The 13,898-nt window shown below is 52.8% G+C and overlaps 5 protein-coding genes across 5 annotated transcripts; 2 read left to right on the forward strand and 3 right to left on the reverse strand.

Moving 5' to 3' along the window:
* Positions 1–228: 228 nt before the first annotated feature.
* BDV59DRAFT_210737 (trichothecene efflux pump) lies at positions 229–2,645 on the forward strand (the record flags this gene model as incomplete). The annotated part of the gene is made up of 7 exons (XM_073695659.1): positions 229–405; positions 464–609; positions 663–804; positions 865–1,020; positions 1,068–1,819; positions 1,884–2,188; positions 2,247–2,645. 7 exons carry the CDS (start codon positions 229–231, stop codon positions 2,342–2,344), a joined length of 1,776 nt encoding a protein of 591 aa, XP_073550803.1. The 3' UTR covers positions 2,345–2,645.
* A 903-nt stretch (positions 2,646–3,548) lies between these two features.
* On the reverse strand, positions 3,549–5,037 carry BDV59DRAFT_171885 (uncharacterized protein). Its single transcript, XM_073688636.1, has one exon. It carries the CDS (start codon positions 4,825–4,827, stop codon positions 3,781–3,783), a length of 1,047 nt encoding a protein of 348 aa, XP_073550804.1. The 5' UTR covers positions 4,828–5,037; the 3' UTR covers positions 3,549–3,780.
* Positions 5,038–5,168: 131 nt separating this feature from the next.
* Positions 5,169–6,315, forward strand: BDV59DRAFT_171886 (PRP38 family protein). The gene has a single exon (XM_073688637.1). It carries the CDS (start codon positions 5,204–5,206, stop codon positions 5,948–5,950), a length of 747 nt encoding a protein of 248 aa, XP_073550805.1. The 5' UTR covers positions 5,169–5,203; the 3' UTR covers positions 5,951–6,315.
* A 44-nt stretch (positions 6,316–6,359) lies between these two features.
* BDV59DRAFT_191317 (heme-dependent oxidative N-demethylase family protein) lies at positions 6,360–7,916 on the reverse strand (the record flags this gene model as incomplete). The annotated part of the gene is made up of 3 exons (XM_073691883.1): positions 6,360–6,840; positions 6,898–7,363; positions 7,442–7,916. The coding sequence occupies 3 exons, from the start codon at positions 7,914–7,916 to the stop codon at positions 6,360–6,362; spliced, it is 1,422 nt and encodes a 473-aa protein (XP_073550806.1).
* Positions 7,917–9,410: 1,494 nt separating this feature from the next.
* BDV59DRAFT_126600 (uncharacterized protein) lies at positions 9,411–10,685 on the reverse strand. The gene is made up of 4 exons (XM_073686903.1): positions 10,461–10,685; positions 10,135–10,412; positions 9,568–10,080; positions 9,411–9,511 (listed from the first exon to the last, which is right to left on the reverse strand). The coding sequence occupies exons 1-4, from the start codon at positions 10,570–10,572 to the stop codon at positions 9,494–9,496; spliced, it is 921 nt and encodes a 306-aa protein (XP_073550807.1). The 5' UTR covers positions 10,573–10,685; the 3' UTR covers positions 9,411–9,493.
* Between the last annotated feature and the right edge of the window lie 3,213 nt (positions 10,686–13,898).

The following is a 13,898-nucleotide window of genomic DNA, read 5'->3' on the forward strand; positions in this document are numbered from 1 at the left end:
AGAACGATTAAGAATCTAGATGTTTTTCTCCACCCCAGACCCTATCTACGGGGAACCGGGGGGAAGGGGGGCGGGCCCAAGTCACAGTCCATGAGCTTGGCTGGAGTTTCTTAATCGTGAAGGATCATCATCGCTTACCAAGGAGGTCTGTCAGAGGATTAAATACCATGATCGATCCCCCGGCGCAATTCCAAACGTCTTTCGTAAAGCAACGTTGAAAGCGCAGCCATGTCCATAACGGAGAGGCTAACAGCAGAAAAGGACTCAAGCCGTTTAGACGCCATTGAGAAGTCTGAATCTGAGCGGTCACTCGAGAAAAATGATACTGTCTCCCAAGAAGCGACGTACATTCCCCAGAGCGACGAGGAGTACCATGTGACTTTCAAGACGTGGATCGTCGTCTGGGTAAGAAGCATCCAAGTCCTGACTACTGTTGCTTTAATTGGGCCTGATGAAACCACAGATTCTAGCCTGGTCGTATGGCATATCCTTTTGGATCGTTCCAACCTTCAGCGGTACAATGGCCGTCATTGCCACAGAACTCGGGGATGTCAACATGCAGGCGTGGTATGTGCCCGTCTACACTATGTGTGTCACAATGGCTTTCATGTAGGTATCTCTCCGGTTCCACATAGGGAATATGTCCTAATTGCCGTTCCTAGGGTTTGTGGTGCCAACTCGGACCTCTTCGGCCGTCGATGGTTCATTATTGGGGGAAATGTGCTGGAGTTCATCGGTTTCATTACTGCTGGCACGGCTACTAATAATACCTCACTCATCGTTGGCTGCGCCTTCATCGGTTTTGTAAGTGTGGATTCTGCTAGATCTTATGGGTTATGGACGCTAACACTGAATTGATCACAGGGGGGTGGAAATGCCCAATTGGCAGCCTTTGCTGTCCCCGAACTACTTCCCAGCAAGTGGCGCCACTGGGCTATTGTACTAGCAGACGTTGGGGTCCTATTCGCCGTTGTCGTCAGTCCTATCGCAGGCCGTTTTGCGATCCAACAAAAAGAAGCCGTATGTCCCGAGGCTCATGATTGTCCTTTCCATGAAGTGGCTAACAGCCAGATCAGTGGCGCTGGCTATTCTATGCTCCAGCAATCGCGGTCGTTCTCTCTGCCATCGGTCTAGGACTCTATTACTACCCTCCCAAGCACCCACGCGGTCTACCCACGAAGCAAGCTTTCCGTGAACTTGACTACGTTGGCTGTATTCTCTTTATCCTAGCCACGACCCTTATCCTTGTGGGTATTGTCTATACCACTACTATGACGTCCTCAAATCCACGCGTCATCGGTACCCTCTGCTCAGGATTTGGCTGCCTCGTTTTGTTTGCCTTATGGGAGACCTTTGCACCGCTTAAGCAACCGCTAACGCCCACGCGTATCTTCACACGCGATAATGGTCGTGAGCTAACGGCACCCTTTATCGCTGGATTCGTAGTGACTATGTTCTACTTTTCTCTGAACATCGTATACCCGACTATGATTAACGTTTTCTTTCTCAAAGATCCTAACGACTACCACCGCGCCGCTATTCTCACCCTACCTCAGAATCTAGGCCTTCTTCTCGGTGCTTTACTCTTGTCCTTTTTCGGCTCTAAAATCGGTCATTGGCGTTGGACTCTCACAGGCTCCGTGACTATCATGGTCGTATTCGGGGCGCTGCTGGCCCTTGCTACGCCAGATCGATTTGGCCTGGTGATGGCCTTTATCTTTCTATCTGAAGTTGGGTTCGGTTGGGCACAGTATCTTACCGTCGCATACATCCAATTCGGCACTGAGCAGACGGAACTGGGTGTCTCCGGAGGCCTAGCGTAAGCTGCACAATTCACCTAACTATTTGGCCCTTTTACGTCTCCGCATGCTGACCTACTGCAGAGGCGTTGCTCGCTTCGCCGGTGGTTCAATTGCCACCTCCATCTACACCACAATTCTTACCAACGTGCAGGGTAGTGCGGCAGTCAGACTCGTCCCGCCAGCTGCCGTCGCTGCGGGTCTACCAAAATCCTCCGTTGAAGCTCTTATGGCTGCCCTTCCTGTAGGAGCATCTGCCCTGGAAAAAGTCCCGCGGATCACGAACGACATTATCGTCGCTGCCAGTGCGGCCTTCCAGCAGAGCTACGTTATTGGTTTGCGCACCACCTGCCTGTCATCGTTATCTTTCGGTGTTGTTGGCATTATTGGTGAGCACAGCTTCCTAGTAGCAAAAGATCAAATCTGTGTAAGCTAACTAGCCTGCAGCGTGCCTGTTCTGCCAGGACATCGGGCGAAAGATGAATGACAAGATTGAGGTCTTCTTAGAAAATGACGAGCATGCGGACAAGAACAAGTTCCACTAGGCGCGTGCTCCAATTAATCAGACTGACTTCAGTAAGATGGGTTAATGTATGGACGGGATCTTACGAGACGGCGAGAGCATTGACCGATTTCTATTACTTGGTGCCTTCCCAAGATTCCGAGTGTGGGTTAGGTTCTGCTGGTCAGGCATACATAAAGGGTTGGGATGGAAGTAGGTAAAAAAAAAAGACACAGTCACATAGCTAATATATCACATAACCAGATGGATCGTCATTTAATATCGGGTCATAAATGTCGAAACTGAAGAGTTCAATAAATAGCACGTGTCAGGGTGCTTGCGGCCAACCCTAATCAAAAAAGGATTATATAAATTCCTGTCATATAGTTAATGCATGTGCCTATTGTAACACTCTGGGTTCGTTCCAATTTTAGTTAAGGAACGCAGGGTTCAGGGTTAAACAATGGCCCTGCAAACGTACCTATTCTTCCACAGGTATGGACTGCCAAAGCATGGCTACATACTTTTGTCGATCACCTTGTCTTACGCAGGAAGGATGGTCACTGGAAATGAATCTGCAAAAATGTGCTTAGTGGTGAAATAAGGATGATCAAGGAGAGAAGCTCGCAGTGTTCCTGGAATATACCTTCCCCTCCTGGCCTGCAAGAGGTATGATTCTCGAAGAAGAATACCTTGCTTTGTTTGCCAATAAGTCGATCATTGTTATAGCAATGTTTCACCGTAGCAATTCTCATTTGATCTGCATGGTTAAACAAGCCCTTTGGGGCGGTGGCTAGTTGGCTATCAAATACCTCTATTTCTCCCAGGTTTTGATCACTTGCCTCAATTTGAACCTTCAAGCAGAGACATTATGATGCGATCGTATCTTTTGATTTCATTCCTTGCTATTCTCTGCCACCCAGTTTACGGCGTGGTGTTTAAAGATAAACCAAGCAACATGGTGACTCACTTTATTTACTCCATAATGTTGAGGATCCAACAATTGTGAGATTTGGCGACGCGGCCAACTCTGAGAGTCAGGGCTGGAAATTTGACACTGAGGGCTTGGAGGATGATGAAGCTGTCATCACGCCTCCAGACTCCCATAAGACCCTCATATGGGAGGAGGGCTATAAGGACGGAACGAAACCACCCTATCGCGTCACCAGAGTCGATGAACTACTGGGAAGGCCGGACTCAATATGAAAAACTATTCTTGGCGGCGCCTCTTGATGCAATTGTACTTTCCGTGTCTCACATCGTTGATATATTTCTCAGCTGCCAAGACGATATTCAATTGACTAGGATGACCAGGGAGGAACATAATTTATAGAGGGTAATCATAAGTTCCTCCATGTTCTGTGACATGGTATAACAGAAGTAAAGCAGTAAACAGCCCCCCGCAAACAGCGCCATCAAACACCAGTAGAAACAAAATACCTAGGATGCCAGTTCAAACCAAACTAAGACCAAAGGCCGCTACAAGTCGTCATCATGCGTCACATCATCCAGGTCAAGGCCCTCGCACACATCGTACTGCTGGGCTCTCCAGGAGCCAAACAAAGGGTTCCTATCCCACCGGACGTGGCCATCATCGTCGTGCTCAAAATATACATACCCCGGCTCCTCATTGGACGTATATCCAGCTCCGCCAGACGAGCGAATCCCCCACGGACCGGTAACGAGGTCACCGAACCCCGGGAGAGTCACATTAGGCACGTGGCCGCGGGCTTCGATCTGGCCATGTTCCACATTGTTGACAGTGACCAGGTAGACCGGCGGGAGGTCTGAATCTCGATCGGGCCGCAGCGGCATAGGAATCCATGCCTCGTTGTTGAAAGACTCCGGTCTGTTTTTATCGTGTCTCCCGGGGAGCGGACGGGAGAGGAGCATGGCGTCCAGCTTCCCCGAATCCAGCAGCAGCCCGGGGGTGCGGACATACAGCACGCTGTCGTACTGCATGAACTGGATCTGCCCAAGACGGAGGAGCTTCGTATCGGTGGGCGTGTAGCCGGCGGATGTGGCCGCCGTCATGTCGATCGGCAGCAACCAGATGCTATACTTTAGGCTTGCGGCGCGGAGGTACGAGAGCGCTGTCGCAACGGGTTTCGAGAGCTTTTTTGGCGGCATCAAGTCCCATTCCTGCGGGTACATGAAGAGGCGGTCGTGGACGGCGGTGCCGTTGACGGCGAGCTGCTTGAAGAAGAGGATCGCCGAGCAGATGTCGGACGGGTCTGGCGTGGAGAGAAGCTGGAGGTATGCGTAGTTTCCCTCTGCCGAGACCTTAGGGGACTGCGTATCGGGGACTATATCGGATAGCAGACTTTGATCTCTTTTCTGGTATGACGATCGTGAAGATCCGAGCCCTGCAATGGGGTCGTGGGGTGGAGGTCGCAATGCATGCTGGATGTTTCGGACGGATTGTTGTTGGAGGACGTATCCTGATAGGAAGAGGACAATGGTGAATAGACAGACCACCCCTGTGGATGCGATAACAGAGACAGTGGAAGACGTGAGGAGGACCATGGCTCGGTCAGTGGAAGCTTTTCATCGGTATGTGGATGTGTATATAGTGCATGGTCCCTTGGCGTTGGGACGACAGAAACAGGCCACCACTCAATGCAGTGAGTTCTCTAACCAAACCGGCTGTCCACCAAGTAATATCGTGTTGATGAGCTGCTTCCACAGAAAACTAAACAGCAACTAACTGGAGAGCCTGGCACGAGATGATGTTTCAGCTGGGTTGGTTGACTGGGTTGGTTGACTGCGGGCGGTTGTCGGTGCGACTATCGATAAGGAAGTCTTGGCAGAACTCCCGCTTCATTTTGCTTTCTCGACCGCCCACAATTTCATCATCCGCTCCCTCCTCCACCACCACTTCTCCCACACCCTCCCCGACACCATGTCCTCCCATCGCGCCGACGCGAGCACGCTCCTCGACAACCGGGGCTATTCGGGTCCTCTAGTCCGCGGGGTCAACCCCGCCACTCTCTTCGAAAAGGCCGTTCGCGATCGCATCACAGATTCCTACTATTGGAAGGAACAATGCTTCGGATTGAACGCCGCGACGTTATGTGATCGAGCTGCTGAACTGACCTCGCTTGGAGGAACCTACGGGGTGGCCGAGAAGCCCACCCCGTTCCTGTGTCTCGCGTTCAAGCTCCTCCAGCTCAACCCGGAGCGGGACATCATCCTCGAATACCTCAATTTCACCGATCCCGGGAGCGACGAAGAAGGAGAGCAGACGGCGGAGGAGCAGGCTCAGAATGGCGTTGTCAAGCAGCGGGGTGACTTCAAGTACCTACGAGCGCTGGCGGCATTCTACGTTCGGCTGACCTTCGATGCGGTCGACGTGTACAAGACCCTGGAGCCGCTCCTCCTCGACTACCGGAAACTGAAGCGACGGGTCCGCGACTCCGTGGTGCTGACCTATATGGATCAGTTTGTCGATGACCTTCTCACGAAGGACCGTGTCTGCGGTACGAGTTTGTGGAAATTGCCCCCGCGGCAACAACTGGAGGATCTGGATCTGCTGGACGAGCGCGTGAGCCCGTTAGCAGAGGAGCTGGAAGAAATGGATAACGAGAGTGAGGGGAACGACGACGATCGAGCCAGCGAGGCTCGCTCAAGGAGTGCGGGTGAAGACTGAGCGCCCTGCGGCTGTCCTTGACCGTCTTTGGACAACTCACGGGTTTCCATCTGGCCGATTCCGCCAACGCGATCTGGGTCCAGATTCCATACAGCTGGTGCGGGCCATCCGCTTATCACCCCAGATCGGCACGTCGCTGTTATCGGTGCTATTCATCTTTGGAATGGACATTCCCGTCGCATCTCTTCCGACGATATCGTGCCGTCGCCACTTCCAATGCACGAGGTGCCGAGCGGGTCAACACCAACACTCAAATGACCATACTGTCATACTCCCGCCGCGGGGAACCCTTGCAAATAAATGAACATGTGGGATTATATACTATGTACATATCGATTGACATCATGAATGAGCACTACCAAGCCAATATACCCAAATAGCCTCCCGAATTCGTCCCGCCCCGACACCGTTAGAACCCCTGTTGCCGGTGCCATTTCTCCTCCCAGTTCGGATACCACGGCGAATCGTCCAAGGTGGCAACCTCCCAGCCGCGGGGCGCCAGCCCGCAGTCTTCCTGCTCCGCGGCCCATTTCTCCAGGTTCGGCAGAACGACATGCTCCACATGCCAGGTACTCTTGTACTCCATCAAGTTCTTCTTGCCCTCCTTCAGGACCTTTGCCAGCAACGCCGGGATGCACGGTTCGTCGCGGAACTCCGCCACGGGGGTGAAGAGCGCCTTGAAATTGAAGACGATGCCGGCGGAGAGCGGCAGCCGGCGAAGCGTCTGCCAGTCCACCCGCAGGTGGCAGTCGTCCAGCGTAAGCGCGGGGTCCTGCGAGAGCCGGAGCGCCTCATGGGGGTCGCCCTTGGGCATGTACAGGGGTTGCCCGACTTCGAGACCCCATGATCCGCGCTGGATGGGGCGGTCGCACGGCATCTTGGTGAAGAACCTACATGCAGTGAGTGGATGACTGTCTATAGACACATACAATCGGACGGGGACGAACCGGTCCATGGAGAACTGCATCTTCTCTTTGTAATCCGGGATGGGGGCGTGGATCTCGTGGAGCTGGAGGCCGATCTTCGTGCCGACGTTCCATCCCAGCGCGGAACAGATCACCCCCGCGCGGAGGAAGTAGAAGCCGGTTTTCTCATCGCGCATCATGATTGCAAAGTCCTCCGGCACGTTGTCCATGAGGATCTCGAGGGGTCTCTTGGACCGGACATCCTGCTCCGTTCCGAGGATCCGGTTGTGCAAGATGCGATTGTCCGTCAGGGAGAAGTAGTGCGGATAGCGTGCGCAAAGGAACTGCAGGACTATCTCCATGAGTTCCTTGCAGGCTAGCTCGGACCCGGGGAGGCTGGCAAGCACCGCACTCCCGTGCTGCGTATAGAGCGCCTTCCGCTGAGCGATGCGGTCCTTGTAGTTGTTCTCGAGCTCGATCCACCAGTCTGTCTCCAGCTTGGTCAGGGCTGCAGGACAGGTTGACGGTTAGTTTCCTCGAACTGGCATGATGATAATGATGATGGTGATGGCTCGCCGGGACCTACACATTGTCTGGTGATAGGACCATCTGAAGGGACGATACGGCCTCGGCAGCGCCTTCTCAATGTCGAATTCACGATACGCCCCAGGGAGCGGCACTCCGCTGAGCTCTGCATAGTCCGGGAAGTCGCCTAGATTTTTGATCTCTGCGACGGAGAACCCCGTTGGGGTGTATGTCTCGTCCGGACAAGTCCTGTAATCGGTTGTCATCGGGATGATATGCTCGCAGATATCGCGAGCGGTGATCTCGCTGCATGGCGCTTTTTGCAGGGTCGCAAGGGCCTGACGACGCTGCGGTGGTAGCGCATCCGCGTACTCGGCGTGTTTCTGACCCGGCGACACCGAATGCGGTGGCGTCACGCTGGCCGATGTCCTGCGACTACGGGAGGATATCTTTTGTAGAAGGGGTTCGGCGCATACGATGAAGAGGCCAGTCAGTCCGGCCGCGAGAAGGCCGACCAGCCAGGGATTAAACAACATATTCGACTCCATCTTAGACTAATCCATGTGATGGCGTTCATGGGCGGGGGGTCGTGTCTAGGAGACTCCGCCGGGGGACAGGCTTGAATATGTAGCCCTCAAGAGGACGATCCCCAGAACGGATACAAGACAGTCTCGCATTTGATGTCTTAACCCCGTTAAGATGGCTGACGGATTACCTAGGTCGATTCGAAAGCTTTTACTCAGTTCGGTGCAGATATGCAGGTGACGCCCAAGATAAGCGGTTCCCCGCATCTCCCATGTGTGTGGTATGGGCTTGATAAACCTTGGTTACCAGCCCTCTCAGCTTTGTACCGCAGGATTCTAGAGGTGGGCTGCGCCGAACATCTCCAGCTGGAGTAACGGGCCTATCACGGGGAGTCTGATGGCCGCTGTTGATATCGGCACGGGAGCTGATGTGACAGGCAGCTCTCTACCTGTGATGGAACCCGATCTCTACGACTCGGGATGCTAGGCTTATCAGAGTGTCCGTTGGATCTCGGAGCACTCACTGCCATCATCAGGTAACGACATGCAAATTCAGAGAGGAATAACCGAGCCAAAGATGAGTACTCGACCTTGGTATGGGGTTGGATTGACCGAACGGGCAAAACGAGGCAAAACAGATTACCGAAAAAGGGAAAATTATCCCTATAGGTACCTACGTTAAATACCGCCGTTCCCCATGTCTCCGGATCCATTTATCAGTGATCCAAGCTCTGGGCTTTAGCGAAATTTCCCATCCTCATTCACTAGGCTACCTCACAGCATGAGGTCGGCCATATCGAAATGTGAGAACCTTAGGAGTCGCCTTGAACTACACCCTCCATGTGAGTGCTGATGGAAGATTTCCCGAGTTCTACTTGCAAAGCGGATGTCTTTCAGGCACTTCACCGGAGATGGCATCAGATGCAGCCTGTAGGCGCGGCTATAACAAAGCCGAAGAGTAATTTCTGCCTAGAACGCTTTTAAGCTCATCGTACAGGAATAGACGGGTAAATCCTTCCTCCCCACGCCTCATTGGCATAAGCATTTGCTCATGCAGGAACCAGTGGATCTGATTACAAAGTATTATTTTTGTTCCTGCCACTAAGTTCACCATTATAAGATTAGATACTGTAGTTTCCCTGTGACAACACCCGTCGTCGATCCGTCCATGCTTTTCAATGCATCATGAGCCTCCATCAAGACAAACCAGACAAATGCAATCAAACAAGTTAATCGGCACATTAATCACATCCATATGTACTTGAGCTGCAGTACAGCCGCCTAGACGCCGGCGGACACAATTACGACGGGTAATAGCTGTCAGCAAGTGACTAGCAGGCTCTTGGTCCACGTCGCGTGGTGTCGTAGACGGCTCAGCGCCCCGCCATCCACTGCAGTTGATGTAGATCGTTGCGTGGATCATGTCGCAAGACTTTCTAGGCAATTCTCGTCCCTCGAAGCGCAAGGCGAAGAAAAAGAAATAGTATGTGACAAATGGAAATGGGTATCATAAGACCGCTAGAATCGCCAAACGCGCAAATCAAGAAGACATAGGAGATTTGAGACGAAAAGAGACGAGATGCGTGGACTTAGTCCGGGTTTGTAAGCTAGGTTGGATGTTAGTATGGGTAGAAGACCTGATCGACAGAAGACCGTGACTCACCCGTAGGACTGGTCTGGAGTAGTCTTCATTATCCTGGAGCGATACTTCGCTATTACGACGGCCATTAGGAAACAGCACGGTGTCCGTCTTCATGCGGTTATCAGTGAAGGTGGGGAGACGCCCCGGGGAGGTTGACGATCCTGCGGATAAGGTGTGGCTATGGTTGTCGGAGAAACCCCTCATAAAACTCATCTGAGAGCTCTTGCTGTTCCGCCCGTCGACTAGGATGTTTTGGACGCTTGGGTCGGGACTCGGAGACCGCTGTCGTCGTCTTGCAAGAATGACAAGGAAGATCACAGCTGCGATTGCTGCACAACCACCCAAGGAACCGACGACCACACCCGCAATGGCTCCTCCGCTTAGATTCGAGCCGTCATCACTGCTGGATGGTCCTGATGTCGATGTTGACGTGGGCTGAGAGTTTGGAACGGTGATGGTTTTCACCACGCCGCCCTGCGTTTCGACGGCCGTTTTACCCGTCGTTGTTGCATCCCCGGTAGGGCTGTCGGACTTCTAGAAAAAATCAGTGAGCCATACACAATGCCACCCTGGGGGTTGTGGAATTACCGATGAGGTCGAAGTGCTCGAGGAGCTGGGGGCAGTCGCAGTACCCGAAGGATTGTGACCGTCCATTGCAATATAGCCATAAAGGGCGTCAGAGGTGCTGCCGCAACTGTCGTCGGGATAGCCCGGGCATTCTTCGTCGCATTTGGAGACGTCGACGTTTGTGGCTTTGTTTGGGGCAATGTTGGAACACCAGCACTCGTTTCCCTGGACGATTCCAAAGGCGTAGTCACTGGAGCATTGGGTGGTGCAGAGACCGTTGGACTGGTAGATACTGCTGTCTAGGGTGGCTGTTAGCGCAATTGGGGTCGAAGGGGGGTGCGACATACTGCCAGCGTTGGAGGAGCCGGTATTCACGGACGAACAGTACTCCAGGGTTGAGACGACGGAGGTCGGGTAGGCCAGCAAGGCGAGAAAGGAGAAAACGAGGTCGAATTTCATGGTGACGACTGGGTTTATCGGGGTGTGACGGGTCGACAGAGAGGGGTGTGGATGAGACGATCGAGACGATCGAAGACGATCACACTGACCAAGGAAGATCCCGCGAATCCAGCGAGCACTACTAGTATCGACAGCCCATACAGTCGAGCCCAGGGTCCGGTCGGAAGTGGACAGGCTAGGGGAGGGTTAAGTGCACGAAGACGACCGCGAAGAGGGCAAGAAGCTCATGGGTGGGAAGATCGATACAGATGGGAAGCCCAGAAGAAACGGTCGAAGATCCGTCTGGACTGGAGTTAGTCGAATGCTGATGTCGATCAATGATGGACGGATGAGGAGGGCGAAGGATGGAAGAATGAGGTCTCACATACCAGGCGAGTGGCCAATTCGGACGAAGAAAATACCAGAGGGATAGGATTCCAGACTGGTACCAGCGATTCAAGACGATTCAGGACGAACCGGTCATTGGGATGGGAGAAGATTAGGTTAGGATGGCATCATCTGTTGGGGCTGGGGAGGCAGGGAGAGAAAGGTAAGGTGGTGGTGGTGGTGGTGGTGGGAAGGAGGAGCTGGAGGAGCTGGAGAGAGTTGAGATGGAGATTGAAGTTGAAGCTCCAGAGAAGAGAGAAGGGACAAGAGGGAGAGAGGGAGATATTGTATGATTGGGAAAGTGCGGGTGTGAGTCCCGACGACGTTCCACCCGCAGCCAGTAGCCGTTCTAGAAGTGAACACTGGCTACTGGAGTCCTGTAGGAGAGAGAGTCTCTAGGGAATCGTTACTAGTCGAGTTCTCGAATACGCTACAGGAAGAGCAAAACAAACGAAAACTGGTTACCGGCATACCCGAGTGGAGATGTTATTTACGGCCGACGGATGATAATAATGTACTCTACCTGAGGGAGCTATTTACGTCCACGGGTGTAGTAGGTCCCTAGGTACGACGAGTAGATACACCGACCTGAAGACCCTCAATATCTACACAGGTGCGGCAATAGTAGGAAGTGAATTCATACAATAGTCTTATTCTCCAATTCTTCCACAGTCCAGACCGCGTCACTCTGTCTAACACACCATCCGCACTTACGTATCCTTCCACCTCCCAAATGCCACTGCGCCCTCCCACGCCAATCACCGCCTGCCGCCCACCAAGAACGATCGACCCCTTCAGCCACTCGATACCCGAGCATTTCAGCGTTTTGAAACACTCCCACCAGTGCAGATCCTGCCCCCTTGATTGGTCTTGGCTAAGCCGCCCAGAGTACGCAGTAGTAAGTAATAACACTTTTTCATCCATCCTCTCTCAATTCCCGCACCTCTGTTGAGAGCACTCGCCACCGCACAGGACAGTCAGTGTCCTCTCCGTCCAGACTCTCGGTGGAGCTCACACCGGACGCCGTGTCTCCCGTCCGGTCTAGACGGTTATACCGGCCCTCCAGCGGTCGACCTATGTATGAGGTTGATTGTAATCACCGTCCGGGCTGATTCTTTTCGTCTGGTGTTGAGAATGGCCATTCTCAGAATGGTCGATGCATATCGTACCATCCACTCCCCACGGCGTACCCACGGAACAAGAATGTTTCCATCTTACCTCGTCGTACCTCCCATAACGTACACGGGTGGATCGGTGGTTTCAGCCCGGCTATCCCGTTGATTAGTCCAAGGATAAGGTACTCACCGGATCCACGGACAACGAAAAATCTAATCCCGTCAACGACAAATCACGCTCGTCGTTCGGGCATCCCCCGTCCTCGGGGTTATCTCGATGTCTATCGTACTGCGTACAAGCGTGCTGAAAGCAGCACTAGCATCGTGCTACCCATGTCACCTCTAGCATGTCGCACCGAGTACATCATCCTGACGTGAGCTCCATCGAGCGATCTCCACCCTGCTGATACCGAGGACGACAGCTTATTGATAATAATATCCGTAGATAGACGGTGAGAGGATCCCGTCCGATACAGATACATTACTGCGCTCTGTAGGACTCGTTTCCGATTAACGGAATAAGGAAAGGAGATCGACGATATCAGAGAGGAACCATGGGAGAGCCCTCTCGGGCATGGAAACACAATAAACCTTTCCATCCTCCCCTATCGATCCCACGCACACGACGTGCCAAACATTGGCCAGCCCCTTGCCCAGCCAACATGTTACCATCCCGCGAAGGGCCGAAGAATGCCTGCGATCAGCCAAGCAAGAGGTTTAGCAGCATACCAGACGGTCGCATTTGACTTTTGCCTGTATCTGGTCACTCATTCTCGGCACATGCCCATAGTACAAACAACGCCCCACCTGCCGGTGCCATACTCTGCATCCTCGATAACTTGGATAGGCAGAGAGACCATCAAAGCGAGAGACTAAGGCTGTAGTGATTACCGTTGCGAGTCACCCACGCCCGGCCCATAGGACCCGGTGAGGTTTCCCACCAATAGAGCGGCCTGGAAGGCCCCCCCGGCGCAGCCCCCGCTGGGAACTAAAAAGAACGGAGACTGGTGACGACAACGACATGTAAGACACGGGCTTGGTGTACGACGTGGACAGGCCAATTGACCCAAGAAGCAAAACCCCGCATTGTCGGTTGGTTCTTGAGACTCTCATGTCGGTCGGCCGGACAGTCGCTTCGACAATCGCATTGTTTTTTTTTTATTCGGTGCAGAGTATCAGGTAAAAGTTACTTTGGGTGCTGAACCAACCAACAGGCTCGTCTACATGTCCAATTGAGGCCGATCGGTACGTGGAAAGTCTCCGCAATCGTCCAGCCTCTGTTGAATACGAGGTCGAGAAAGGGATTGTGTGTTTCTTTGAGAGGGTTCACTGCGAGTCATTGCGGAATGCTGTGGCTGGCCAGGTGGCTTGCTCGAATACAGTAGGCTCTATCGCGATAGAGTGGAATTGAGGTGCTTCGATTACTCGCGTTTATCGTCAATTGACTGCCGAAGAACCGGATTAGACGATCTGGCATATTTCGGCACCGATCCCAGACTCAATGATGAGGTCATGACAGATTGGATCAACGTCGGCTTCTTGGAAGAAACGCGACCATCCACCTTACTATCGGACATCACTGACGAGCTACGGTTCATTGCTATGGTCGACAAAGTAAACATATTTGTAGATAACTTATGGTAACGACCTCGCAACAATCTCGCCCATCGAATCGGGATTCAACTGGCGGCTCCATAGCAGATTGCATCCACTATTAATATGCATCGCGCACATCCACGGGTGAATAATACGGCGTAGGACCGGGAATTGTACTTCTTGGTAAATCCACATCCTAACAAGTGGTCGCCTCGGAGATACAATTTCCCCCTTCCACAGGAGCTGTGG

Source organism: Aspergillus ambiguus, assembly GCF_047715705.1.
Source record: "Aspergillus ambiguus strain CBS 117.58 unplaced genomic scaffold BDV59scaffold_5, whole genome shotgun sequence".
In the NCBI taxonomy this organism is placed as follows: domain Eukaryota; kingdom Fungi; phylum Ascomycota; class Eurotiomycetes; order Eurotiales; family Aspergillaceae; genus Aspergillus; species Aspergillus ambiguus.

What these genes read in the sequence shown, in the direction of transcription:
- BDV59DRAFT_171885 (XM_073688636.1), bottom strand. Translation starts at nt 4,827, where the DNA reads ATGGTCCTCCTCACGTCTTCCACTGTCTCTGTTATCGCATCCACAGGG.
- BDV59DRAFT_171886 (XM_073688637.1), top strand. Translation starts at nt 5,204, where the DNA reads ATGTCCTCCCATCGCGCCGACGCGAGCACGCTCCTCGACAACCGGGGC.
- BDV59DRAFT_126600 (XM_073686903.1), bottom strand. Translation starts at nt 10,572, where the DNA reads ATGAAATTCGACCTCGTTTTCTCCTTTCTCGCCTTGCTGGCCTACCCG. An exon ending in CGGCTCCTCCAACGCTGGCA is followed by an intron (nt 10,413 to 10,460) that starts GTATGTCGCACC and finishes CAGCCACCCTAG; the next exon opens with ACAGCAGTATCTACCAGTCC. An exon ending in CGAGCACTTCGACCTCATCG is followed by an intron (nt 10,081 to 10,134) that starts GTAATTCCACAA and finishes GATTTTTTCTAG; the next exon opens with AAGTCCGACAGCCCTACCGG.